We start from the raw sequence: 25,779 nt of genomic DNA, 5'->3' as shown, positions 1-25,779 counted from the left end.
ACTATTAAATAATAATCGTATAAAACTATTAGATAAAGTCTGTACTATTAAATAATTGTATAAAACTATTAGATAAATCTAACATATCCATTTAATTCCATATATTATAGCAAAATAAATCTTATCCTACGTGGCATCGTATAATCACTCCATTCTAATTTTCCTCAATTCTCATTCATTCTTATTTATTTATATATTTCTAATCAATTTTTACATTATAGAAAAATAAAAACTATTAAATAATCATATAAATTTATAGATAAATTCTATATTATTAAATAATCGTATAAAACTATTAGATAAAGTCTGTAGTATTAAATAATTGTATAAAACTATTAGATAAATCCAACATATCCATTTAATTATAAATCCTACATATATTATAGCAAAATAAATCTTATCCTCCATTCTATTTTTTCTCAATTCTCATTCATTCTTATTTATTTATATATTTCTAATCTATTTTTACATTATTGCAAAATAAATCATATCCTACGTTGCATCGTATAATCACTTCATTCTAATTTTCCTCAATTCTCATTCATTCTTATTTATTTATATATTTCTAATCAATTTTTACATTTAAAAACTATTAAATAATCATATAAATTTATAGATAAATTCTATACTATTAAATAATCGTATAAAACTATTAGATAAAATCTGTACTATTAAATAATTGTATAAAATTATTAGATAAATTCAACATATCCATTTAATTATAAATCCTACATATCCATTTGATAATCGGAACCCAGGCAAATTAAAACACATTAGCACTTCGATGGTCCATTCGTCTGTTTTCAAACGCCTGAAATCCCTCGCAACCTCATAACAACTTTTCTTATATATATAAACTCAATGACCAACTTTTCACCCGAAAAATTTAACTTAATAAAATGATGACATCCAGAATAGGAATCCTTATACCCACTTAATTGAGATTGTTCCAAGTGTGACTAAAACTTAAATAAAGTATACCAATAAATTAATCCACGAAAGGCAATCAATTCAAATGTCAATTCATTTTTTAAAAAAGATATTCTTCAACTAAATATTATAAATAAATAAAATACATGGTTATGCCCAAAGCCTACGTAGGAGGAAGTGAAACTATAATTTATTAAATATTATGTTGGGGCTAAAGGCTGAAATTATAAATTTATGATTATTTATTATTATTATGGGCTATATTGAATAGAATCACCCTAGAATAAAATACAAAGAAAATAATCAAGGGTTAATTGCCTGTAAATACACAAACTATACTCGGATTTTGGTTTTTAACCAACACTTTTTTTTTGGCCAATTAATACATAATCTTTGGTTTTTTTGGAATTTAGCCCGAAAATTTTTTCCGGTCATATTTAATCCGACGTGGACGTCGGAATTTTCCTAGGTGGACTTTTTTTGATACAACTTCTATGACATGGCAATTTTAATTTAAATTGTATTATTTTAAAGCACCTTTTTCTCCTTTTCTAATTCTTCTTTTTTCTTTCCTTTTCTTTTCTTCTTCTTTTTTAATTACCGTAGCTTTCTTCTTCTCTTCAAAGCCAACTCATCTGCAAGAGCTTGAATTTTTCAAAATTTTCATGTATTTGATTGCAACCATGTTGCCGATTTTATACTTGCCCACACTAAATCATAAGTAATTTTGTGATTGGGTCTTTAAAATTTCTTATGAATGGATCTTCAAAATTCTCTAAGAATTTGGATTCATAGTGAATGGGTCTTTGTTTGAAATTTTATTGTTTTAATTTTCGTGAAATTCATTGTAAATGGGTATTTGAAATTTCTACATAATAATGTGGAATAGCTCATCTTGATTTGTGTGGAATAGCTCATAGTGAATGGGTATTGAAAATTTCTACTGAATCGCTGAAAATTTCTACAAAATAGCGTTGATTTGGAATGTGGTTAATATGTGGAATAGCAGTAATTGACGTTGTGTGACAAACCTCTTATAATTTGTCAAATTTAATGAGAATTTAGCAGCAATATACTGTAATCTAATTGTCTGAAGCGGTGGCTGCCATTCTGTAAAGAGCAGCTGCAGGAAATAGCTGCAAATCAGTGGGTTATATGGTTCCTACATAGTATTTGTACATATTAAGTCCTACAACCAAGAAATAACTACAATGTATCGCCAATATTTCTGATTCTTGGTCACTGATATGAATAATAAAGTGTAAAGAAACTTGCGCCCATTTAGGTAAAGATCAATATTACCATCAATATAGGTTAGTTTGTAATACTATTTGGACAAAAAACATAGGACCATGAGGTAATTTATTGGAAAAAGTTGAAACAAAGTGAAAACTAAAAGTATCAATGATCCAAAATATCAAAATTTCTTCTCAAAACTTCTACTCAATAGCAATATATATCCACCAAAAGTAAGACACCAATATTTCTGTAAACACAATTACTGCCAAAAGAATGCAGTCTTTAATATGCACAACACAGAGCCATTGTTTGCTTCACATCAAAATGCAGTCTATAATCTGCACAACCTTCTAAACACAAGAAAATATGATCACAAAAGAATGCAGTCTTTAATCTGCACAAATTAGAGCCATTGTTTGCTTTACATCAAAATGAACTACATCCACTTAAATTTGACTTTCTAAACACAAGAAAATATGATCACAAAATGCAGTCTATGAGATACTGCTTTGCTATCCACTTTGATGTAGCTAGTTTATTGTTCATTGATCTAGGACACACATGTTCTCCCGTAAGAGTCCTAATCATAAATACATCAGACCCTTTTCACAGCACTACCATAGCATCTCCACTTACAAGGAGGAGTGCAGTTAGCTTCCATTCGAGTTTTACATACCCTACTAAAATGAAGAGGCCATCCATTCTCTATTGCAACTGTAGTCAATGCCTCTTTAGCCTGATAGCCATCCTCAAATCTCATACCAAGTGTGATGTGTAACCTCTTGTGGTCACATTTTTTATCATAAACTACCCTCTTTCTCCTTGGTTTTACATTAGCATATTCATCTTCAGTTGAAGATGAATAAACTTCTGCATCAAATTCATTATAATCAGATATAACCCCATCGCCATCTCTATGGAACTCATCCACAATTACATCAACATTAATATTCTCAAAAGAGACGCCAACAAATATATCAAACACATCTCTTGGAACACTATTGTTTTTCAAATTCTTCCTAGCATCTACATATTCATCATCTTCAAGTTACAAGTCATTATCACTTAAAGAGTCATCTGTTTCACATTCAGATGGCATATAATCTATGTCGTCTTCTGAGTTTTCATCTAAATCCTCTCTTGTAACCCTAGTTTCCACATCCAGCTTACCTTTTTCAAAGTTCAATGTTGTCAAATAGCTCAAGTCTGGACAACCATGTATAGGATTGATGGATTTGTCTATAGATTTAGCATCTCCAACATTCACACCACAATCCACGTATATAGATAGAATCCTACACTTAAGACTTAAATGTGTAAGCATCTGCATTACATCATTGTCATCTTTTAAGCTATGATAAACATCAAATCATGGGAGTTTAAAGAATAAATTATCCCAATACACATAGCCCAACTTTTGTACTTCATTTTCAAGGTCAAGATACCCAAATCTATCTTATTCAAAACCATGTCTTTCTACTAAACTTCCTCCCAAATAAATTATATGTTATTCCATCCTAGAAATGCATCCCCCATGGTGTATATATAAGGAAAATGTTTCACTGCAAAATAAATTAAGCGAGTTGCAATTAGTTAAATAACTTAACCACAATCAACAATTTAATAAATAAGCCACCAATAGGCGAAGAGTTACTCTACTTTAGGCCAGCAATCTCCACAGTTTAATTTGTATAAACCATGAACCCTAATTAAATTAGGAGTTACTATAAACACTAATTAAGCATAAAAAGGCGACAATCCTAAGTAAACCCTTTACTGCGCTGTGATATACCCCTTAAATCGTGAGAAAAGGTAAAAAAACACACAAAAGAGACAAAATTTTGCATTAGGAAAAACAAAGAGGACCTACCTGTCGGCCATACTCTAACCAAAACCATCCAAATACTGATAGAATAAGAACACTCGCGGTATATTCTTTTGAGCAAGAAAAGAAAAAAAAAAGTTTGCAGTTAAAATGATAGATTACTCTCTCCTAAAAGAAAAGAACAAGAATCGCCACGGTTAAATAGTAGTTCCTTTCAAAGAGAACAAGAAAAAATGCTTTTAGAAAAGATAAGAAAAAAGAAGATACGTTTTTAGAGAAGAAAAGGAAAGAAAAAAGAATAAGAAAAGTAGGCTACGGTCCTTAAAAAAGAAGAAAATGAGAAGAAAAGAAAAAAAGAAGAATTAAAAAAGGAGAGAAAGGTGCTTTAAAATAATACAATTTAAATTAAAATTTCCATGTCATAGAAGTTGTATCAAAAAAAGTCCACGTAGGAAAATTCCGACGTCCACGTCGGATTAAATTTGACCGGAAATATTTTTCGGGCTAAATTCCAAAAAAACCAAAGATTATGTATTAATTGGCCAAAAAAGAAGTGTTGGTTAAACCAAAATCTGAGTATGGTTTATGTATTTACAAGCAATTAACCCAATAATCAAATAGTCTAATAAAATAAAAATTGGGAGATTATTAGAGAAATAGAATTTTTGGGCCCACCGGCGGCGCCTCCGAGTCCGCCGGACCGACGAAGCGTCGCGGCCAACCTCCGGCCTCCGCCTCAACGTCCCTCACCGTATTGCCCGGTTGGTGACTGGTCTGTGAAATTAATGTGTGTATGTGAAATCGTTATTGATAATGAATTTGTTGTTGTTTTTCCTCTATATGGGCTGTTGAATTGGTTGCATGCTTTCAGAACTCAGTGATTTGAGATTGTGAGGATTGATAACTCTTGGCAGATCAAGTGTTTGAGAAAATGCTTAAGTAGAACAAAGCTTGCTCTTATTCAATTGTTATTACAAAGCATTAGTTTTAGCTGAAGGATCGAGCTGAACAGGCGCTTCTGGCAATCTTGCTGAAGGAAGGATTGGATTGGATTGATTATTTGTGGGATATTGTTTACTAGCATTGTCAAGTATAAACCCATTGTTACGGTATGAGGCAATGGTAGTCTCAATGTTTCCTGTTGTGGAAAAATTAAACCACCACTATGAAATTCTTCATCGCTCTTGCCGTGACTCTTTTAAGTCAACTTGACTTATCTCTCTAGAAATAAATTCTTCATTCTCTTAGAATTCATACATATTTCTTCTTTTCAATTTCTCAATTCAATAATTTACTTAACAGTACGTGTAATTCACTCATCTTGAAAAAGCACACCAACTATACCATTTATATATATCCTTGCCATAACACTTATAAAATATATCTTCCAACATATTTTCCAAAATGACTGCCTCTAATCCAACTCTGTTTTCCCTTCTTGTTTTGTTGCTCATGAATATGATTCGTTTCAATTTAAGCCACGCCATTTTCTGCCCACTAATCGAAAAACAGTCACTCCTAAGCTTCAAGGATTCTCTGCAAGATCCTTACCATCAACTCTCTTCATGGCAAGATGATGTCAATTGTTGCAAATGGAATGGTGTCATTTGCAACAGTTTGACTGGCCATGTTCATCAACTCGATTTACATGGTTTGAGTTTGAGTGGCCAAATCAATCCATCTTTGCTCAATCTCAAACATCTCACTCATCTCGACTTGAGCCTCAACAACTTTGACCAAGCAATCCCTTTATTCTTTGGATCACTCACAAACATTGAGTATTTGAATCTATCTTTTGCTGGATTTCATGGAAAGATTCCCCACAATATTGGAAATCTTTCATATCTATACACTCTAGATTTGGGTGGCTATTCAAACGTGCTATACGTTGATAGTCTTGAATGGTTGTGGGGGCTTTCTGAATTGGAGTATCTGAGCATGAGTTTTGCAGACCTCAGCAGAGCAAAGAAGTGGTTGCAGGTGATCAATACTCTCCCTTCTTTGCTACAGCTTCATTTTAGAGGTTGTAGTCTTGATTACATATCTCCTCATCTTCATTATCTCAATATTACTTCCCTCACTCTGCTCGATCTCTCTTTCAACAACTTTGACTCCATGCCCATCCCAACTTGGATTTTCCTACTCAACAATCTTCATCATCTTCATCTAAGTGGCAACTCTTTCATAGGGCCGATTCCAACTATTAGCAATACCACCAAGCTACGCCATATTGATCTGTCTAGTAATTCTTTAAACTCCACAATTCCCGGTTGGTTGTTTTTTTGTATAGATTTGGAGTCTGTGTTTTTGGAGTTCAACTATCTACATGGTACAATACCAACAGAGTTTACTAACATGTGCAAAATACGAAAACTCAACTTAAGTTTCAATAAGTTTCAAGGAAAAATGTCAGATGCTTTTGGAAATATGTCAGAATGTTTCTTGAAAAGTTTGGAATTCCTAGATTTGGGAGTAAATAAACTTTCTGGTCATTTAACACATCATTTAGGAGGATTTAAGAATCTTCGATTTCTTTCTTTTGGTTCGAATTCGTTATCTGGTACAATTCCAATTAATTTGGGAAAGTTGTCATCTTTGAAAATTTTGTATTTGGTTGATAACAATTTAAAAGGAAATCTTCCTGATAGTTTGGGTCAACTCTATAACCTTGAAAAACTTGACATTAATTATAACAAGCTGGAAGGGATTGTCACTGAAAAACACTTTGGAAATCTCACAAAACTAAAGTCTCTATATGCTTTTGGAAATCAGTTGACAATGAAAGTTGATCGAAATTGGATTCCTCCCTTCCAACTTGAGAGACTTGTACTAGGATCATGGAACTTAGCGACAGGTTCCCATTTTCCTTCATGGCTTGAGACGCAGAAGAATCTTACATTCCTTGATATATCTAGTACTGGAATCTCAGGTAGTGTTCCTAGTTGGTTTTGGAAGATTCAACATTTGAATCTCTCTCATAACCATCTCCATGGCAAGATTCCAGATATCCGAGGCTCTAATATTGGTCAACGGCTATACTTGAGTTGTAACCAATTCTATGGTTCGTTGCCTCGAATTGGAGACACTTTGAGAGAGCTGGATCTGTCCAATAACTCACTCTCTGGAGGCATAGCTCACTTTCTTTGTGATGAGACTTATCAAACCTATTCATTAGAGGTCCTTCATTTGGGAGGTAATTTATTAAGTGGGAAATTGTCAGATTGTTGGATGAAATGGCCTTCTTTGACACATTTGACAATAGGAAACAATCAAATGTTTGGAAGCCTCCCAACTTCTATGGGCCTTCTTGCTAATCTGCAATTTTTGAATCTTTATAACAACAATTTTTCTGGCCAAATACCTGTTTCGATGCATAAGTGCACGCAGTTGGTGAAGATAGACCTTGCAGATAACAATCTTGGAGGAAACCTACCAACGTGGATAGGAACAAGCCTAGTCGAGCTGAGGATTCTCATATTGCGCTCAAACAGTTTTAGTGGTGAAGTAACTTCAGAGATTTGCCGGTTAAGATCACTTCAAATATTGGATCTCTCCAACAACAAAATATCAGGCATAATACCAAGGTGTCTTTACAATTTCACTGCAATGGCTGCAAAGAGAAGTTTGGATAGTATGTATGAATACAATTTAAAATTGGGCATATATAACTTGGGATTTGCCATAGAGAGTGCAACAATAGTAAAAAAGGGAAGTGAAATGGAGTATGACACTATTCTTTCTTTGGTTACTAGTATTGACCTCTCAAAGAATAATCTGTCCGGAGATATCCCAAATGAGTTGATCAGTTTGGTGGAATTGGGATCACTTAATTTGTCAAGAAATCAGTTGACAGGTTTGATCCCCGACAGCATTGGAGAAATGAAGCAAATGGAATCTCTTGATTTATCCAGAAACTCTCTATGGGGTCGAATTCCAAACAGCCTAGCACTGATATCTGGTTTGAGTTATCTAGACTTGTCTTACAACAAATTAACAGGAAGAATTCCACAAGGCACTCAACTTCAGAGCTTCAACGCTTCCAGCTATATTGGAAACAATCTTTGCGGCCCACCATTAACAAGAAATTGCAGCAATGATGGTGATCAACTTGATAGACAGAAGAAGAATGAGAAGAAAGGTGGAGAGATAGAGTGGATTTATGTGTTGGTATCATTGGGTTATGCAGTGGGATTATCATTGGTTTGCAGTGCATTAGTGTTGAAGAAGAGGTGGAGATATGCCTATTTTAGGTTTGTAGAAAGGGTGTGGGATGAGCTGTGTGTGTGTGCCATTGTCAAATGGAGAAGACTCACAACAGCACCAGCTCCTACCTCCTGATTGCGTCACCATTTATGTATTTTGTATTTTTGTGTGTTTTAAGTGTTTGAATAATGCGCTTTGAAAAGAAAAGCGTTATGGGATTATCTAATGAAAACATGGAGTGTGTTTGCACTTTGCACTTATGTTTGGACTCTCCAATTCTATCTCTGTTTCTCAACCATTTTAACTCTAATCAATTCCATGCGAGTCGTTTTTTTTCACATTTTCCCATGTGAACAAACAAGGTTGGCGAGCCTCCTTCCTTCTAAAAAATAAATGAAAAACAAAGAATTAATTAAAGGTCTGAAGACCTCAAAAAACCAAAAAAATAAAAGCCTACGACAGTTTTAATATAAAGTGTCACAATTACCCACAAAGTCAATTGCAAAATTGGATTTGTGAATTGAAACTGTGTTTCTATACAATACAGATGTTACGGTGCAATTAAAGACATATTCACCTATTGGATTCATCAGTACTACAAATTACAATGTATGCTGCGTCTATGGCTCTAGAAACCCAGAGCAACCTTATCCACATTCCACAAACCTTTAGTCAATACATATCTACACACAACAACACACTTAACTCATCCCCTCCTATTGAAATCTTGAAACCCGTTCAGTCGAGGATCGTTGGGGCTGCTGCTAAGCCGCTGCTGCTGCGATTGGTGGTTAGCAAAGTAGTGAAGAGATGGCGGTGGAGACGAAGCTTGCCCGGCTGCAATCTTGAGATGCTGCAGCTCATTCCTCAGTGCCTCATTAAGAGCTGAACCAATGCACCACACAACATGAAAAAACCTCGTCATTACATACAAGGACATGGAAAAAATCATTTGCTGCAACATAATAGCATCAAAACATAAGACTTGCATAGAATAGAATTTACCTTCTCTCAACTCTGCTTGCTGCTGCAAAGCCTGCAGCTTTAGCTTGAGTTCCTTGTTTTCAGCTGTCAATCCACTAGCATCTCTCTGCATTGTATATATCATACCATAAGTCATAACTTGCTTTCACATTATATCTAAATATACTCCATCCGTGCACGAAAGAATTTCCTATCTTTTCTTTTTGGGATGTCCACAAAAAAACTTTCTACCTATTTTTAGACGATACCCCACCACTTATAATTACTTACTTTTCACTTTTTCACAAGTCTCAATATTAACACCTTTTCACCACTCCCAATACACTCAACAACCTTTTTCTTAAAAGTCGTGCCACTCCCTCCTAGGAAGTTCTTTCGTGGACGGAGGGAGTATAATATAGAAGCAGACTCAAATGGGAACTCTTATTTAAAATGAGAACGTGATAACCAATTTCAGCCCTTAGATTGCGAAGATGTATGGTGAATGCATCAACTAGGTTCGAATCACATGAGAGACAAAAATTCCATTTTTTTTCTTAGTGCAGTTAATTTCAAGGCAAATGCAGTGATTTCATGGGTTCAGTGAAGTGTTCTCACGTTCTAACGAAAAATATAGTACCCACAAGAACCACAATTAGGCCTACAAGCGATATACATAAAAGCATGATTCAAGAAAGTCAATCAACTACTCATATTTTCCTCTGCAGTTTTCCATAGGAATTTATTTCCATGAGCAATTCAAGAAGGAATCCCAGCCTATCATGAAGTGCATATATATTACGAATAATTCTTTAATTTTTTTGAGTTGAAGTATTAATATAAAACCTGCAACACTGTGATCTGAGCTGATAGTGTGGTTGCTTCAGTTTGTAGAGTCTGCACCTTCCTCTCGAGCTCACTCGTGTAACGGGTTTTACGCTCTTTTGATCGTGCAGCAGATTGTCTATTTGCAAGAATCCTGCAATAACAAGCAACTCCATCATGCAACTTGCAATCTCGTCGAATTTCTTTAAGTCGTCAAAGTTTCAACTTGATTGTATTGTATCAAAAAGAGCAAGAACAACACAGCTGGATTCCTTAGTTTTCTGCCAGTGTTCTTTTTTTTGGTAAGAAAATCATGAATTTACTTCATAGTGGTTCATACCATGTGTGAGGTTGTTATGTTAAAATATGCAATCCTAATTCTACATAAAACATAAAAAGTCAAGAAACACCATGTATAATTTCTCTCACACACAACTCACAAATTTCAATCTCACTTGGGCCATATCCATACCATATAAAACCATTTCAGTAAAAAACTTGTATACATATCCTAATTAAATTCAAGGGGTAATTGCGCTTGAATACACGAACTTTCATCCAATTTTGATTTTACATGTGAACTAAAAATTCTGCCTACAAATACACAGATTTTCAATTCTTCTATCTTTTGACACAATTATTAATTTCCGACAAATTAATGTGATCCAGACAAGCTAAAGTAACAAACTAATGTCACTAAGGCAATTGGAGTGGCATAGACATACAACTTCGTTGTTTACTAACATCTACCATTAAGTCGTATAGACATTCCACACGTATACTATATCGGCCATTAAGCTCTATAGAAATTTCAGACGTAAACCACGGCATTAATTTGGGGGACAACCGGACAAGTGACAATTGTATCAAAAATTTTAATAATTGAAAGTTGGAGTATCCGAGGGCATAATTTTTTGTTCACGTGCAAAACTAAAATTGACTGAAAAATTGTGTATTTATACGTAATTACTCCTAAATTTAATTACGATTCATCAATCCCCAATAAAAATTTATAAATTTTCAATTAGGATTTAATAAAGAAGAGTACCTTTTAGCTCTCTTGGGGTCAAGCAAGGCGAGCTCGGAGAGCCTATCAGCAGCCATAGCCTTCTTCACGCTCGACTCCATCTCCGACGACGTCGCGCTCGAATACCCATCCATGGAGTTGCTATGCCGATGCTTTGGCCGCGGCGGCGCCGTCCCCACCGCCGCCGTTTGACCGTCCAAATTGAGCCCGTCGAAAAAGTCGGCATCCATCGACAAACTCCTCAAATGTGCCCCGGGCCTCGCGCCGTCAGACGCCGCCGGGAGGAGCGACGGCGGCGTCGGGGGCAGTTCGAGATTGAGCTCCACCATGACGTCGTCGAGGAGGAAATCGTCGAGCTCGGGGAACCGAAAGTGGGTCTCCGACTGGGCCCGGCGGTGCTGGGCGCGGCGGGTCGGGGTATCGGGCATCTGGTCCAGGTCGGCCCGGCCCGGGAAGTATGGGGCCGCGGGCTTTCCGGCGAATTTTAGGTCCATCATTTTCTTTTTTTGATTCGTGTTTAACTGCGCCGCGAGAAGAGGTGAATTTATTTGGGGGAGATTTTTTGCGAAGTGGAAAAATTGGATTGAGGTGTTGACGAAAACGGGAGAAGGGAGAGTGGGGCCCGCGACGCCATGTTTACGCAAAAAGGCATGTGGAAGTTGGGTGCTTCCAGCACTTCTGTTGTTTTACTCTCTTATTTTCCTATCTTTCTTCTTTCTTACGCTACCCACTGTCGACATACATGATACACCGTCATCACACCGTCATTTCGGGTCGGGTCTGTCGAACTACCATTTTATTGGCTTGGGTCGGGCTGAAGCTGATCCAAACTTTTTGGGCATACCAACATAATACACTCCACTTATGTTTTTCTGATTTTTCTCTGATTAAATTACAAGAGTGTATAGGCAACATAGAATGTCATAGCTTAATCAATTAATTTTGAGATTTACATTTATACTCCCTCGCACTCATAACTTAGAAGGAAGCATGTTATCAATTAAATAATGAAACGTTAAGAAAGAACTAGAAGTTTAATAATCCTAATGTGCAATAATAATTCATAAATATAGATTCAAATTTTATTTGAATATTTTATAGGATATAGAGTCGCATTATATTTCTCATTTATACTCACATTATTTGCACCCAAGCGAGACCATTACCCGCACAATAGTGGAAAAACGACCCGTACGCAGGTGAGATCGAATCCAAAACCTCTCATAAAAGAGAGTTTTTTGGCGCATCAGCTTTGCCACTTGAGCTAAGCCTCATTGGCTCTTCCTATTATTAATAGTTCACTTTCCATTTTAAATTTATCGTTAAAGAAATATGGATCTTATTACCTATAACCAATTTACAACTTATTTTTAATTCTTGTGTCAAAAAATAATGTGTCACTAATAATGGAATGAAAGGATTATTTATTAAGTTCGGAATTTAAACTATTCTAACTATAGTCTATAGTGTTAGGTAAGGGAGAAAAACGTGATTCTCATCCTACCAATTAGATTAGATGGCATATGAAGCATCACCATCAATCAACGTAATTGATTGCTGAAGTGATGTCTTTTAGGACATGATAATGATGTCCTCAAAGAAGAGGAACCAAATACACCATATTTTATTTAAATCGACAGTTCCAATGTTTCAAGAACGGATCATTCCATTCCATTTGTCAAAAAAAAAAAACGGATCATTTCAAAACATTATCAAACCTGTCTATTTTTTCTCAGGAAGTTTCTCTAACAATTCTGGTATGATCTCAAAAAGGTCACCCACAAGTCCATAATCAGCAACCTGCAATTCCAGCATATGTCAAGATCATGAACACGAACCAAGCTTTTAAGTGCAAGGAGCACCTCAGTTCGACAGTTATTAAGGCTCGAAGCTTCGAGCAATCAGACATATGTGATCGCAAAATTAAAAACAGTATGATTCATGAAGCATACAGTTCTTAAGAGCTCATTCTTATGTAGTTTTGGAACATGGAAACTATAACGATATGATGAGAGAGAGAGAGAGAGTTTGATCATAACCTGAAAAATCGGAGCATCAGCATCTTTATTTACAGCAACAATGACCTTAGAATCTCTAATGCCAGCTAAGTGTTGAATAGCTCCAGAAACACCGAAAGCCATGTATAGTTTCGGAGCAACAATTTTCCCAGTCTGACCAACCTACAATACATTGATAGATAGATCACCAAAACGAGAACTCCACAACAATCCACATATGTGATATGTGTCATTTTGGAACCATGGACAGATTACAATGCAGAAATACTCCTCGTTTTACCTGAAGTTCATTTGGAACGAATCCTGCATCAACAGCAGCACGAGTGGCTCCAACTGCAAGAAATTGGACACTAGACTTCAATAAGAATTAATGTTAAGTAAAGAGAGTAGTATCAAACAGAATACAGACATACTAAGGAAAAAATATTGAAAATAATAATAAAAATAACAATATCATACTAAAATTCTATATAGAAAACAACTGAAAATTTCTCAAAGAAAGATTTATAGACCAGACAGAATGTCAGGACTTATGAGTCTAAGCTCATTAAGAATGACCTGCAGCACCAAGTTTCTCCGCAAGCTTCTCGATCATTTTGAAATTCTCAGCACTTTTTAGACCTCTCCCTCCAGTGACAACAATGTGTGCGTTTCCCAAATCTGGGCGTTCTGTATCTTGAGAGGAAATGCTTACGTACCTCGATTTTCCAACTGCATCATCTGAAACAACAATGAGACATTTCTACATTATAGTTCCTCAAAGGAAAATCAAACATGATACAATGGGTAAGAAATTTATGCAGTCACTCAATCTCTTCTATGTAAACAAGCAAAACCAGGAAAACCAATAATACATTTTTGCATCAAATATATATATGTGGCATACCTTCGTCAAAGGCTGAAAGATCAACCTTCTCAATGCATTTATCATTTGAAACTGAAGCTGACACCATTCCGGTAGGAAATGAAGTAGCCCTAATAGTCAGCATGCAAGGGTTTGAACCAGTGTAGCGAACAGTACTAAGAGCATTGCCAGCATATATCGGCCTGCTCTGTGAAAGAATACGCAAGAAAAATGCAATTAATAATTTGTTAACATGCGACTAGCATTAACTCATACTCCCTTCATCCACAATATCATTGTCACTTTGTGGACGGCACGGTTTTAAGAAAGTGGTGGATAGTAGTGGGTATTGTTGTGACTTGTGAGTGGAGTTTGGGTCTCACTATTGTTGTGAGTGGAGTTTGTGGACCCTACTACTATAAATGGAAGTGGCAAGGATATTGTGGACGAACCAAAATGGCAAAAGTGGCAATGGTATTGTGGACAGAGGGAGTATCTGCCAGACAACAATGGATTACCTAACAAAAAGATTGGACCCGCTAATCTCAGTTACGTCGGTGATAGGTGAAACGTCTAGAAGTGCCGCTGCACGAGGGAGAACATTCTTTCCGAAAGAACCTGATCCAGCAATTATGTGCGAGTAGCTACCTTTCTGCTGCATGAGATACACCAGTTTAGCCCATGGTTCTGCTAGAGCATATGTGAACTTCTCTGAATCAGCAAGAAGGACCTGCGCAACAAATAGGTACGAACATTTAATATTCGAGAGACTAGAACAACTTCCTCGTGAAACTGCATTGCTGCATATTGCAAAAACATTTCTGCTAATAATAATTTGTCAAAGTCTACCATGATTGGCTTCCATTCCATACCACGTAAGAACCGATTTTCAAAATGTGAAAGTACTAATATCTCCAAATGATAAACCTGCCACCTCTTTTCCAACAAAAGTAGGTTGATTCCCCTTATTTATGCATCTAAAACTCTCATTTTATAGAAGATATAAGAAGAATATAAATCTGTCTTCTCTAATGACTTTGCAAATGAAATAGCCATTTTTTCTTTTTTCTTCATGTTCTTGAACACTATCCTTTTTTCCTATAATCCTTAGCAGAAGAGATCATCATCCATTACACTATTTTTGAAAACTTCACACAACCACAAACATCTAAGCAATATGCTTCACAAACATTCCTCACGAAACATGTCGTATCATAAGTAGGGCCATATGAGTCAAGCTACTCATAGCTCAGTAAAAGCTCGTTCGAGCTCATCCAGTGAAGCTTTAACTAAATGAGTCGAGTTGGAGCTCGATACTACTCAGCTCATTAGCTTGTGAGCAAGCTCATTAACTGAACTAACTCAAAAATATATATTTATTAACTTAGGATAACTTATTCTTTTATTCTTGAATTATATCTAATTAACTTGAAAATAAAGCTCGACTCGATAAATGAGTCAAGCTTGAGCCAATACGACTCAGATCGAGTCGAGCTTAAGAACATGAGAGAACCATGAAAACTATGCAACACATACACGTCCCAATCATTCCTCATTATAAATGCAATTGATCATCATACATCACTTGGACTATTCATAGAAAATGTAGAGAAGATCAAAATTCCAAAGTTGGGAATACCTTAGAAATGGAAGGATGAAACGAAGCGGCATGAGCAGCAGCCTCCTGTAAGGAAGGACCTGAACCAGCAAGCAGCAAAGATACAGAATTTTCCTCGCCCAAATGCTTAGCAGCCTCCACTGCACTCAGCGATGACGCCTTAATGGATCCCCCTTCGTGTTCCGCCACAACCAGAGTGCTATGCTATGTGAAGAATTGGAGAAAAACTAATCCATAAGATCCATGGAAAATCACAAAAATAGCATTAACTCTCCAATTTATCAAATCATTTTGAAATTTTTGCATAAATATTGGATTGGCATCTGTCACAGCTAAAAGCACATAAAAACAGTACAATCCGAGCACAAACCAACTGATTTTTGCTGTCATGATTAAAGAAGCAAATCAAGCTACAGCAAACACTAAGCTAATTGCATAAGAATTCTGCATAAATCCTGGCCCCAAACAATCCGTTAACAACTAAGAGAACCAAAAAACAGTACAATTATTACTCATCGACGATTAAAGATAAATTAAATTACAATCGTGACAAAAAGAAAGGGAGTAAATTCGTGTTTCATTTGCGGTGTGAAAAGGCTTGTGATAAAGAACTTGGAAGAAAAGAGCTTACAAATCGCGAACGAGGGGGCACGCGAGTAGCAAACGAGCGCTTCGAAACCGCTCCGAGCAGAACTCGAATTGTCATTTTTTTCCGATTGTTTTATCTTATTTATATTTCTTTGTAATGTTGTTTTAGGTGGTGATGCTAATGCTACAGCAGCAAGTAGCTTGGACAAGATGAATAGCCAGAGACGGAGGCCAAGGAGAACACTGCCCGAGGGTAATTCGGTCTTTACAAATAAATTTTTAGAAATAGTTTATTTTACATGATTGATAAAATGGATGATTGAATATTTTTATAGTTGAGAAAGATTACTCCAATCTCACCCTTTTGACAACATAAGAATCAAACAAAACTAGCTTAAACCATAAAAATAATCAAGAACCTTAACATATTCCAAAGTTTCAATCCAACAAAGTGAACAAGGAATTAACCTTACTATTTTCGCTAATTCTCCTGTGCGACCGTCGCACAGGTGTGCGACGGGTCGACCCGGCCCAAACCTGCCCTCCTGACCCGAAACCCTGACCCGCGTGGGTTTGACCCATACTCCTAATTATTACATTTGTTTATAATAATGGTTACTTTTAATAAACATAATATATACATTTGTTCATATAAATGTATATTGATATGTATAATATTTTATATTGAATGAAGGTAAATATTTATATTAATATAAGTATACATTTGCGCGACCAAATGTACTCCTCTTATGCTTATTAAAAGTAAATACTCCTATTAGGGTTTAGTGTTCAGGCTTAGGGTTTAGTCTTCACCTATTAGGGTTTAGTGTTCACGCTTAGGGTTTAGTTTACAGGGTTTAGGGTTTAGTTTATAGAATTTAGGGTTTAGAAAATATAATACTGTATATTAAATGAAGGAAAATACCTATATTTATATAAGTATACATTTGTGCGAACAAATGTATATTTCATGCTTATTAAAAGTAATAATTATTATAAACAAATGTAATAATTTAGGATTTAGGATTTCGGGTCTGGATTGCGGGCCGGGTCGGGCGCAGGCCGGGGCGGACCCGTCGCACACTGTGCGACGGTCGCACCCAAGACCAGCCCTACTATTTTTATCTATCAAGACTAATCATTCAAAGTAAACACCCTTGACGAAAGTGCGTTTATATTGATTGTAAAATTTTCATTGGAAAATAATGAATAAAAAAATATGAAAATATATTATTATTATTATTGGTCATATGTTTACTAGAGATAAAAAGATTAAAAAAATTGAAAAATATTTTTACACCTTTGCCATATGATAATATTATCGAAAATAAGAGAAAATGATCTACTCGAGAAAATATTTCATATTTTTTCATCAAAGTAAATGCACTTTTAAAGAAAATAAAATTAAAATTAAAATTAAATAATTAATAAAATTAATGTATATAGTTGAATTTTTCAAAATTTGCATCAAAAATAGATTTGGTCCTAATTTGATGTTTTTTTTATCTAATCAATCAATTATATAATACGGTTTGAGATTCCTGCTCTCCCCTTAATTCAAGGTCCTATGTGGCTTCCTAAGAATTCAGTATTTCACGTTTGAGATTCCTGCTCTCCCCTTAATTCAAGGTCCTATGTGGCTTCCTAAGAATTCAGTATTTCAAATCCCTTCAATTTTAGAGCATTTGAGTTTATAATAACTGTTTGAGATTCCTGCTCCCCCCTTAATTCAAGGTTCTATGTGGCTTCCTAATAATTCAGTATTTCAATTCCCTTTAATTCTAAAGCATTTGAGTTTATTATATTCATCCTACGTGGCAATTAATTCCACATAATTTTTTTAATTTTATAAACGCAAAATCAATATTTCTCTCCCCCAATTCCCTAACCCTAAAACCAATTCATCTTCCCCCAGTCTCTCACATCCAACTCTCCCCTCCTGGCCGCAATTTACCGTACTCCGGCTTCAAGATGGAGCCGCCGCCCCCTTCCGGTCTATGATACGCCGCACTCCGGCCTTAAGTCGGTGCCGCCGCCCCACCCTCCAGTACGGTTGGTCTGCAATGTACCGAAGTTGGCACCATCGCCCCTTCCCTCTATTCCCTTTCTTTAACCTTCTCCTCGATCCTATTCGGCGCCGGTTCCTCGTCGTTGCTGTCGCAATCCCTCTGTCAGTTTCTCTTTGCCGGCCGCCACTAATGGCTGGCCCGCTGCATCTCCACTCAATCCTCGGCACTCCTCCAACAATAGAGGCGCTTAACTACTCGAGAAGCAGAAGAAAGAAGAAGGTAAAGTAGTCAGTTGTAATTCAAGACTGAGTTGGGAAGAGGGATCTAAGGTATGAGTTATGTCTCACAAAAATATCTATTGATTTTAGTTTCTATGCTAATTTCTTTTGTCATAGTAAGGTTTCTCTCTGTTTGTTACCATTAACCTGCCACAAATGCAAGACATCGAACAACACTTAATCAAACATAGCTGCAAACGATGAACAATCCCTAAATTGTTATGAGATGTGTTTGTTGCGACTATTTGTGTAGAGTGTAGCTCAGCTAGAACAGTTGCTTTCAGCTATGAACTGCTATTTTTGTTAATGCCTTTTCATGCTAATATAATACATATTCATTTGATACTGTAGTCTATCTATATCAATTGGTGGGGCTGGTGCCTAAACACGGGATTGGATTGGTGGAGAAGACGATGGTTGTTTTGAGTAGCTTGGCGACGATTGAGATAGGGCAAGATGCGATTGAAGAAGGCGGGATCACGACGTTGGTGGAGACGATTGAGGATGGGAGCAACAAAGGGAAATGAGCTTGCAGTATGTAATTCCTTACTTCGTTGGATTTTTTTTTTCTTTTCCGGCTAAAAGGCTTCTTCAGTACATACCAAGAGAAGAATAAGCTTCTTCTTCAAGTCCATAAATGGAGGATAGGTATTAGAGCACCCGCATCGCGGGTCCTCGATGGGCTACTCGAGGAGGAGGCTGGCTTCGAGGAGGGCGATGCAGCGTGGAGGACCTCGAGGAGTACTCGAGTTATCGAGTATCCTCGAGTAGGCGCGTGCTCTGCACGCGCCAGTCATAAAAAAAAAAAAAATTATTTTAAATTCGAATTTCGACTGTTTTGCAATTTTTTGTTTTTTTTTTTTTTTTTTTTTTTTTCTTCCCAACGGCTCTTTCAACGGCTTTCTTCCATTTTCCTTTTTTTTTTTTTTTTTATCTTCTTTTCTCTCTATAAATAATACTTCTCCCTACAACTCATTCACCTACAATTCATTCATCACAACTCATTCCTTCTTCCTCCTACAATTTTTCTTGCAAAATATCATATTCGTTCTTCCAAAAATGTCGTCACCTGAACATGATTCTTCGCCCGATTCCGACGAAGTCGCTGAAAAGTTCATGGAGTTGGTTGAGTTGCAGAAACAAGTGCTTCAATCATACTACCCCCAACCGGCGCCGGAGCCGGCGCGTGCGAAACGTCCCCGATCATACGTCCACCGTGATCGTGAAGAGGCCCATGTACGTCTTATGCAAGACTACTTCGTCGACAATCCAACGTATGGCCCTACTTTTTTCCGGCGTCGATTTCGCATGCAGAAGGAGCTCTTCTTGCGCATCGTCGATGCTGTTCAAGGTGAAGATATTTACTTTCATATGACCACTGATGCACTCGGTCGAGATTCTCTTTCTCCTTTGCAGAAATGCACGTCGGCTATCCGCCAATTAGCCACCGGGGTTAGTGCGGATGTGTTCGATGAGTATCTCAAAGTGGCAGACTCAACCGGTCGTCTATGCCTAAAGAAGTTCTGCAAGGCGGTCATACGGGCTTTTGGAGCCCATTACCTGCGCCGTCCAACGGCAACAGACGTGCAACGCCTACTCCGAATGCACGAGGCGAGACATGGTTTTCCCGGGATGCTCGGGAGCTTAGACTGCATGCATTGGGCGTGGAAGAACTGCCCAAAGGCGTGGCACGGCGCATACACACGCGGGGATCAGGGAGAGCCCACCTTGATATTGGAGGCCGTTGCCTCATTCGATTTGTGGATTTGGCACGCCTTCTTCGGCGTCGCTGGTTCAAACAACGACATCAATGTGCTGAATCAGTCTCCTCTCTTCTCCGACGTGTTAGGAGGAACTGCGGCGCCGGTGGTCTTTCATGCCAACCAGCGCGAATACCGGATGGGCTACTATTTGTGTGACGGCATATATCCGGAGTGGCGTTGCTTCGTGAAGAGTCCATCAATGGCAACCAATCCGAAGGAGGCAAGGTTCAAGAAGATGCAAGAATCGGCACGGAAGGATGTGGAACGCGCCTTCGGAGTCCTTCAAGCTCGGTGGGGAATCATTCGATGTCCGGCGCGCAATTGGTACGTAGAGCACTTGAAGGACATCATGTTGTGTTGCATCATTCTCCACAACATGATTGTGGAGCACGAAGGTGAAGCGGCTGCCAACTGGAGAGATGATGACGGGGCGTCTAGCAGTGGTTCGACGGAGAGTGCTGGACAAACGCCGGTGGCCTTCGAGGAATATGTGCGAAGGGATAGCCTTCTCCGAGATAGACAACTACATGCTCAGCTCCGATATGATTTGACTGAGCACCTTTGGGCACGTTTCGGACCTCTAGGGCCAGAGTAGTTAATTTTTAGGAATTGTTTTTATTTTATTAAAGTTTTATGTAATATTTAGGATTTTATAATTAATGCAATTTAAATTTGTAATAAATTGTGTTATTTAAATTTGAGCAATTAAATTTAAATGAAAAACATAAAATCAAAACTAATATTATCAAGGAGGCTATCAAGGAACCCCAATGCAGCACTACCTACTCAATAACACAAACACTATCAAGTAGGCTATCAAGGAGGCTATCAAGGAGGTCCCAATGCGGATGCTCTTATAGATGATTTTATGTTTTTGTGATGGCTTGCTGTTGTCTGTATATAGCAAGTCAGCAAGTGTTTCTTGGACTTGTACAGAGAGAGTCGTTGAGTAATTTGAGAATTTTAAGATTGATTATTTCTATTGGCCCCTTTCCCCACCGTTAATTATTAAATTTACAATTTCTTGGATGTCTATGTATGTGTCTAATAAACTTTGGGATATTCTTCTTCGATAAATTTAAAAAAAAAAAAAAAAAAAGTAAATTCGATATATGTAGCGAAAAATAAATGTAGAGCAAGAATTTTTTTTTGTTTTTTTTTTGCTGGCTATAGTAAGAATTACTAATTTCTATCTAAAATTGATTTAAATACAATTAAATTAGACAATGAATAATTAATTAGTGAAAAATCTCTATAATTTATAAATATAGTATTAAATATATTTTACGTATATTCTTTTTATAAATTATAAGATTAATTCATGTAGATTAAATTATACTAGTTATTATTGTTTTTCTTTGATGCAGAAAGACAACGTTGTTCGGGTGACAGTTGTTAACACTTATTTTATTAAAAAATATTCATAATTTATAAATATATAATAAAATAATTTCTATATTTTTTTATAAATTATAACATCAAATAATATCTGTCGAAATTCGACGGGTTACATATTAGTTAAGCCATTAATTTACTAAAACGTTATGAATTTTGACATTAGTTTGAATTTTCAATACAATAAATAAATACCTTTAATATTTTACAATGATTGGAAAAAAAAATTATGTGACTCGTCGGTCACCACGTATTATTCATAGGACAACATTATATGGGTATTATTGTGGAAATGTACTCTTTAGGCGTGTTCAGCTTGATGAATAAAATAAAATAGAATTTAAGTTGATGATAGGTTTTTTTTTGTTTTTTTATCAAAAAATGATTTCTATTAGAAAATCAGGTACAAGAGGTACAAAAATAAAACAGATACACGTGACCCAATGCAAGAAATAATGGGTACAAAAACATAGCACACTTTCTCAAAGATTGACGGCCTCGAACCAGCTCCTAAAATCCGAGGATGGTGTCGGCATGTTGTATATCATCTTCCAGCCCCATAACCTCGATTTAATTTTTGCAAATAATCTTTCTCTGTTCCACTTGCCTTGATTGAACTTGTATTCGTTTATCTCTTTCCATAGATTATTTGATTGGGTGGACACGAATTGGTACATAGTTTGAGAATTGTGTCACATAAAATTAATTACAAATTTTGACTTTTTTATTATAAAATTAATTTTAAATGATCTTAGATTAATATAATCTCGAACAATGAAAGATGCGATTATGTGTAGGCTAAACTTTTGGATCAAGTCTCCACGTCCTCAGTAAAGCAACTAATTAAGCAATCAGTTATTACTACACTTATTAGTGGTACTTTTAGGTTGCGTCTTGAAATTGGGCTTCATCGGTAAAATAAAATAGAAGTTTTTTATTAATTTGAATTGATGTAAAACAAATTTCCTGGCCCAACCCGACCGTCCAAATCCAATAACTCTTGACCTCAATACTCACCCAAAACCAAGAAATAGATTAAATAAAAAACAATCCTTAATTCCTTAGCCGACCCGCTCTTCCAAGCACAATAAATTTGAGCTAAATTCTCACCGATAACCTAAAAATAAATATAACAATAAATAAATGTATATATAATATAACTATTGCTTATAAAATATTTAAGATATTAAAAGTAACTAATGCAATAAATTATAGTGCTATGTGTTATAATTAATTTGTTGGGATTATAATTGATACACAATCATAATGATTGATTAATCTTAAAATTCAAATGCTTTACATATGTTAATTAAATATTCAAGAAACAATAAATAAATAAATATCTTAAAGTCGATTTTTAATCATAAAATTTATCAATATAAATATTTTAATAATATTATAAATATTTATTGAACAGTTTATTTACATTTTATTTGTATGACTAACAAATATAAAATATTTAAAAGATAAAAATTAATTAATAATTTAATTGGGGCAATATGAAAAATTATAATAAAAAATATATTCATATCTAAAAAAAATTATTTTTAAATATAATTAGGTAGTTTTGACGGAAAAACATAATTTATTATTTATGTAAGTGATCGTGCTTTATATATAGAGTAAAATTTTGGAATAGCCAAAATGGATCATAAAACACAAATTATGGCCACTCATTGAAAAAACATAAATTTTGGCCATTTTTATAGCTTTGGGACGTTTTTGCCCTTAATTGGGCGGACTGGGTAGGATCAGGAGCGCGGGTCGCGTGCCGGGTAGGATCAGGCACGCGGGTCGGGTTAGGCACTTATGTGCCAACGAAATTTTTTTTTACTCCCCCTGCCTTGTCTACCCCCCCAGACCCCCGACCCCACCCACCCCCAAGCCAAAAAAAAAAAAATTACTCCCCCTAGATAAAAATAAATCAAATTTTACTTTTGTTATTTTATTTTATGGCACTAATAGTGCCATAAGTGCCAACGAAAATCCAAAATAAAATAAAGTAAAATGGTATTTTTAGCACTTATGGCACTATTAGTGCCATAAGTGCCAAACATGCAGAACAAATATAGAAACAACAGCATCATCTAAACCCTAAATGGAACATTTAAACCCTAAATGGATAATCTAAACCCTAGGGGAAGTGTTTAAAAAGTTCCTTTTGGCTTGGGGGTGGGTGGGGTCGGGGTCTGGGGGGTAGACAGGGCAGGGGGAGTAAAAAAAAAATTTCGTTGGCACTTATGGCACTAATAGTGCCATAAGTGCCTAACCCGACCCGCGTGCCTGATCCTACCCGGCACGCGACCCGCGATCCTGACCCTACCTAGTCCGCCCAATTGGGGGTATATTAGGCATATTGCCTAATTAATGGCCATAGTTTGTGTTTTTTCAATTAGTGGCCAAATATTGTGTTTGCATGTTCAATGTGGCCATTTGACACCATTGTTTCTTATATATATATATATATATATATATATATATATAGGGGAAAGTTCTATGGAAACACAAAGTTAGATGGAGAAAGGAGACGCAATCTAGTTCGTTAGATCAATCTTGATCAAGGGCTGAGATTAGAAGTTAATATAATTAGTATAATAATTTCTGACAATAAAATTGGTAAGATTATAGTATAGTATCCCTAAAATTACTCACTTCCCTTTTTTCCTCTCTCTCTCTCTCTCTATCTATCTTTTCTTCTCCCTCTCTTGCCGTTTCTCTCTCTATCTCTTCTTCTCCCTCTCTGTCGTGAACGCCCCTAACCCGCGCCGCCTAGGGTTCGAATCCCGGCGGCACACCAGCCCTCAGCCATTGCACCACCGAGACGGCTTACGCCCGCCGTAACACCAACAACAGTCGCTCCAATATCTGTTGTTGCTGCCCGAAAAACGCGGCCTGCCACGCTGCTGCCACCACAAAAGTATCATTAAACTCAAATTGCTAAGTTGATCAAATTAGCCGGACTAAAACAAGTTTAACTTTTTTTAGGGAAAAAACAAGTTTAACTTTAATCAATCGGATAATTAACTCAATGCTTTTTTTTTTTCTTTTACTTTTTTAATCGCTATAAAAAAAATATGAAAATATAGCTAGATAGTGGTGGGTGGAGCCATTTATTGGTCATTTGTTTATCAAAAAAAATCGTATCAAAACAAAGTTGGTCTAAATGGTCATAATTGGGCCTATAAGTGGGAACCAAAATGGCCCATTAATTAAATCTAAACTTTATGTTGGAAAAAGCTTAGTATATTTTAATCTCTTATATATCGAGTAAGGTGGAATTCGTGTGGAATGCACACTCCTTTCCATTTTATATTTATTGAAAAATGCTAATCAATTCTTTTTATTCATTAGTGCATTCCTCTTCAGCAATCCATTCCTATCGTTTATTGGCACTAAACAAAGTGCATAAATTAGGTGCATCTTCAGTCATGATCGATATGCATACATTATTATTATATATACTATAGCAACATAAGGAAAATAAACTAAAAATATTTGACTCCCAAAGATAGCAAGAAAATCAAGTTACTTTAGAAGGATTTGTTTGTTTTGCAATCAAATATTCCTTTTAATTAAAAAAATTAACTAACCAATGAATGGTACATCCTAAATAATTCCTACATAAATGGAACATACAGCCAATTAGGTTATAGTTGAAACTTAACTAACAACCTATTTCTAAAGTAGTATACATTATGAACTAATTTAGAAAAAATAATGACCAAATTATGTACTCCTATATCAACGTGTTTGTTGAATGCCATAACAATATGATATGATGAAAATTATAAAGTCTTGACTTTTTTGAGATAAAATGGAAGATCTTATCACTCTATATAGCACTATAAAGTATGGATTTTTCATCGTTAAATATGTAAGTGATAATATAGAGTAGTACTGATCGAAATATTGAAAATGCAAGAATTATAATTTGTCCTTTGCATATAACTGTTAATCTGGAACAATGGATCGATCAAATAATTCAGGCAAATATTATGCATGCTTTCCTCATGATGTCTCTTCAAAAATCAATTTCTGGTGTAACTGCCAAAAATTTGCATCACCTTTTATGCTTCAACATCCACAATTCAAGACTTTTACGAAGAAAAAGTATTTGGTTTAAGTGTCATTTACGTAAGTTCAGATTACTTTATTTCTTTAGTTTATAGTAGTATTTTTCCAATTATAATCAACTCGTGTATTGAATTTTGAAAATGGCAACGGACTAAATATAGTGTCAAGTGAAACGGTAAG

The 25,779-nt window shown here is 35.9% G+C and overlaps 6 protein-coding genes across 9 annotated transcripts; 3 read left to right on the top strand and 3 right to left on the bottom strand.

Moving 5' to 3' along the window:
- Positions 1-2,419: 2,419 nt before the first annotated feature.
- On the bottom strand, positions 2,420-4,017 carry LOC130993295 (uncharacterized). The gene is made up of 2 exons (XM_057918132.1): positions 3,340-4,017; positions 2,420-3,039 (listed from the first exon to the last, which is right to left on the bottom strand). The coding sequence occupies exons 1-2, from the start codon at positions 3,497-3,499 to the stop codon at positions 2,765-2,767; spliced, it is 435 nt and encodes a 144-aa protein (XP_057774115.1). The 5' UTR covers positions 3,500-4,017; the 3' UTR covers positions 2,420-2,764.
- Positions 4,018-5,398: 1,381 nt separating this feature from the next.
- LOC131009885 (receptor-like protein EIX1) lies at positions 5,399-8,332 on the top strand. Its single transcript, XM_057937291.1, has one exon. It carries the CDS (start codon positions 5,399-5,401, stop codon positions 8,330-8,332), a length of 2,934 nt encoding a protein of 977 aa, XP_057793274.1.
- Positions 8,333-8,696: 364 nt separating this feature from the next.
- LOC130992974 (transcription factor VIP1-like) lies at positions 8,697-12,454 on the bottom strand. 2 transcript variants are annotated; one of them, XM_057917695.1, is made up of 4 exons: positions 11,034-12,454; positions 10,007-10,139; positions 9,203-9,287; positions 8,697-9,082 (listed from the first exon to the last, which is right to left on the bottom strand). In XM_057917695.1, exons 1-4 carry the CDS (start codon positions 11,507-11,509, stop codon positions 8,904-8,906), a joined length of 873 nt encoding a protein of 290 aa, XP_057773678.1. In that variant the 5' UTR covers positions 11,510-12,454; the 3' UTR covers positions 8,697-8,903. The 2 variants fall into 2 exon arrangements, with proteins under 2 accessions (XP_057773678.1, XP_057773670.1); XM_057917687.1 differs by having other exon boundaries at positions 8,697-9,287.
- A 144-nt stretch (positions 12,455-12,598) lies between these two features.
- Positions 12,599-16,376, bottom strand: LOC130992963 (electron transfer flavoprotein subunit alpha, mitochondrial). The gene is made up of 8 exons (XM_057917682.1): positions 16,124-16,376; positions 15,514-15,696; positions 14,393-14,604; positions 13,917-14,077; positions 13,589-13,750; positions 13,311-13,363; positions 13,052-13,192; positions 12,599-12,812 (listed from the first exon to the last, which is right to left on the bottom strand). The coding sequence occupies exons 1-8, from the start codon at positions 16,196-16,198 to the stop codon at positions 12,735-12,737; spliced, it is 1,065 nt and encodes a 354-aa protein (XP_057773665.1). The 5' UTR covers positions 16,199-16,376; the 3' UTR covers positions 12,599-12,734.
- A 1,327-nt stretch (positions 16,377-17,703) lies between these two features.
- LOC130993303 (uncharacterized) lies at positions 17,704-19,024 on the top strand. 3 transcript variants are annotated; one of them, XR_009091625.1, is made up of 2 exons: positions 17,704-18,368; positions 18,719-19,024. XR_009091625.1 is itself a non-coding variant. In XM_057918144.1 (2 exons), the coding sequence occupies exons 1-2, from the start codon at positions 18,078-18,080 to the stop codon at positions 18,892-18,894; spliced, it is 408 nt and encodes a 135-aa protein (XP_057774127.1). In that variant the 5' UTR covers positions 17,934-18,077; the 3' UTR covers positions 18,895-19,024. The 3 variants fall into 3 exon arrangements, 1 of the variants encoding a protein (XP_057774127.1); XR_009091631.1 differs by having other exon boundaries at positions 17,704-18,418; positions 18,778-19,024; XM_057918144.1 differs by having other exon boundaries at positions 17,934-18,368; positions 18,778-19,024.
- Positions 19,025-19,123: 99 nt separating this feature from the next.
- Positions 19,124-20,812, top strand: LOC130992656 (uncharacterized). Its single transcript, XM_057917396.1, has one exon. It carries the CDS (start codon positions 19,427-19,429, stop codon positions 20,723-20,725), a length of 1,299 nt encoding a protein of 432 aa, XP_057773379.1. The 5' UTR covers positions 19,124-19,426; the 3' UTR covers positions 20,726-20,812.
- Positions 20,813-25,779: the final 4,967 nt, after the last annotated feature.

The sequence above is a fragment of the Salvia miltiorrhiza genome, chromosome 1, assembly GCF_028751815.1.
Source record: "Salvia miltiorrhiza cultivar Shanhuang (shh) chromosome 1, IMPLAD_Smil_shh, whole genome shotgun sequence".
Lineage (NCBI taxonomy): Eukaryota > Viridiplantae > Streptophyta > Magnoliopsida > Lamiales > Lamiaceae > Salvia > Salvia miltiorrhiza.
The sequence above is the reverse complement of the archived record's forward strand: the minus strand, read 5'-3'. Positions and strand labels throughout refer to the sequence as shown.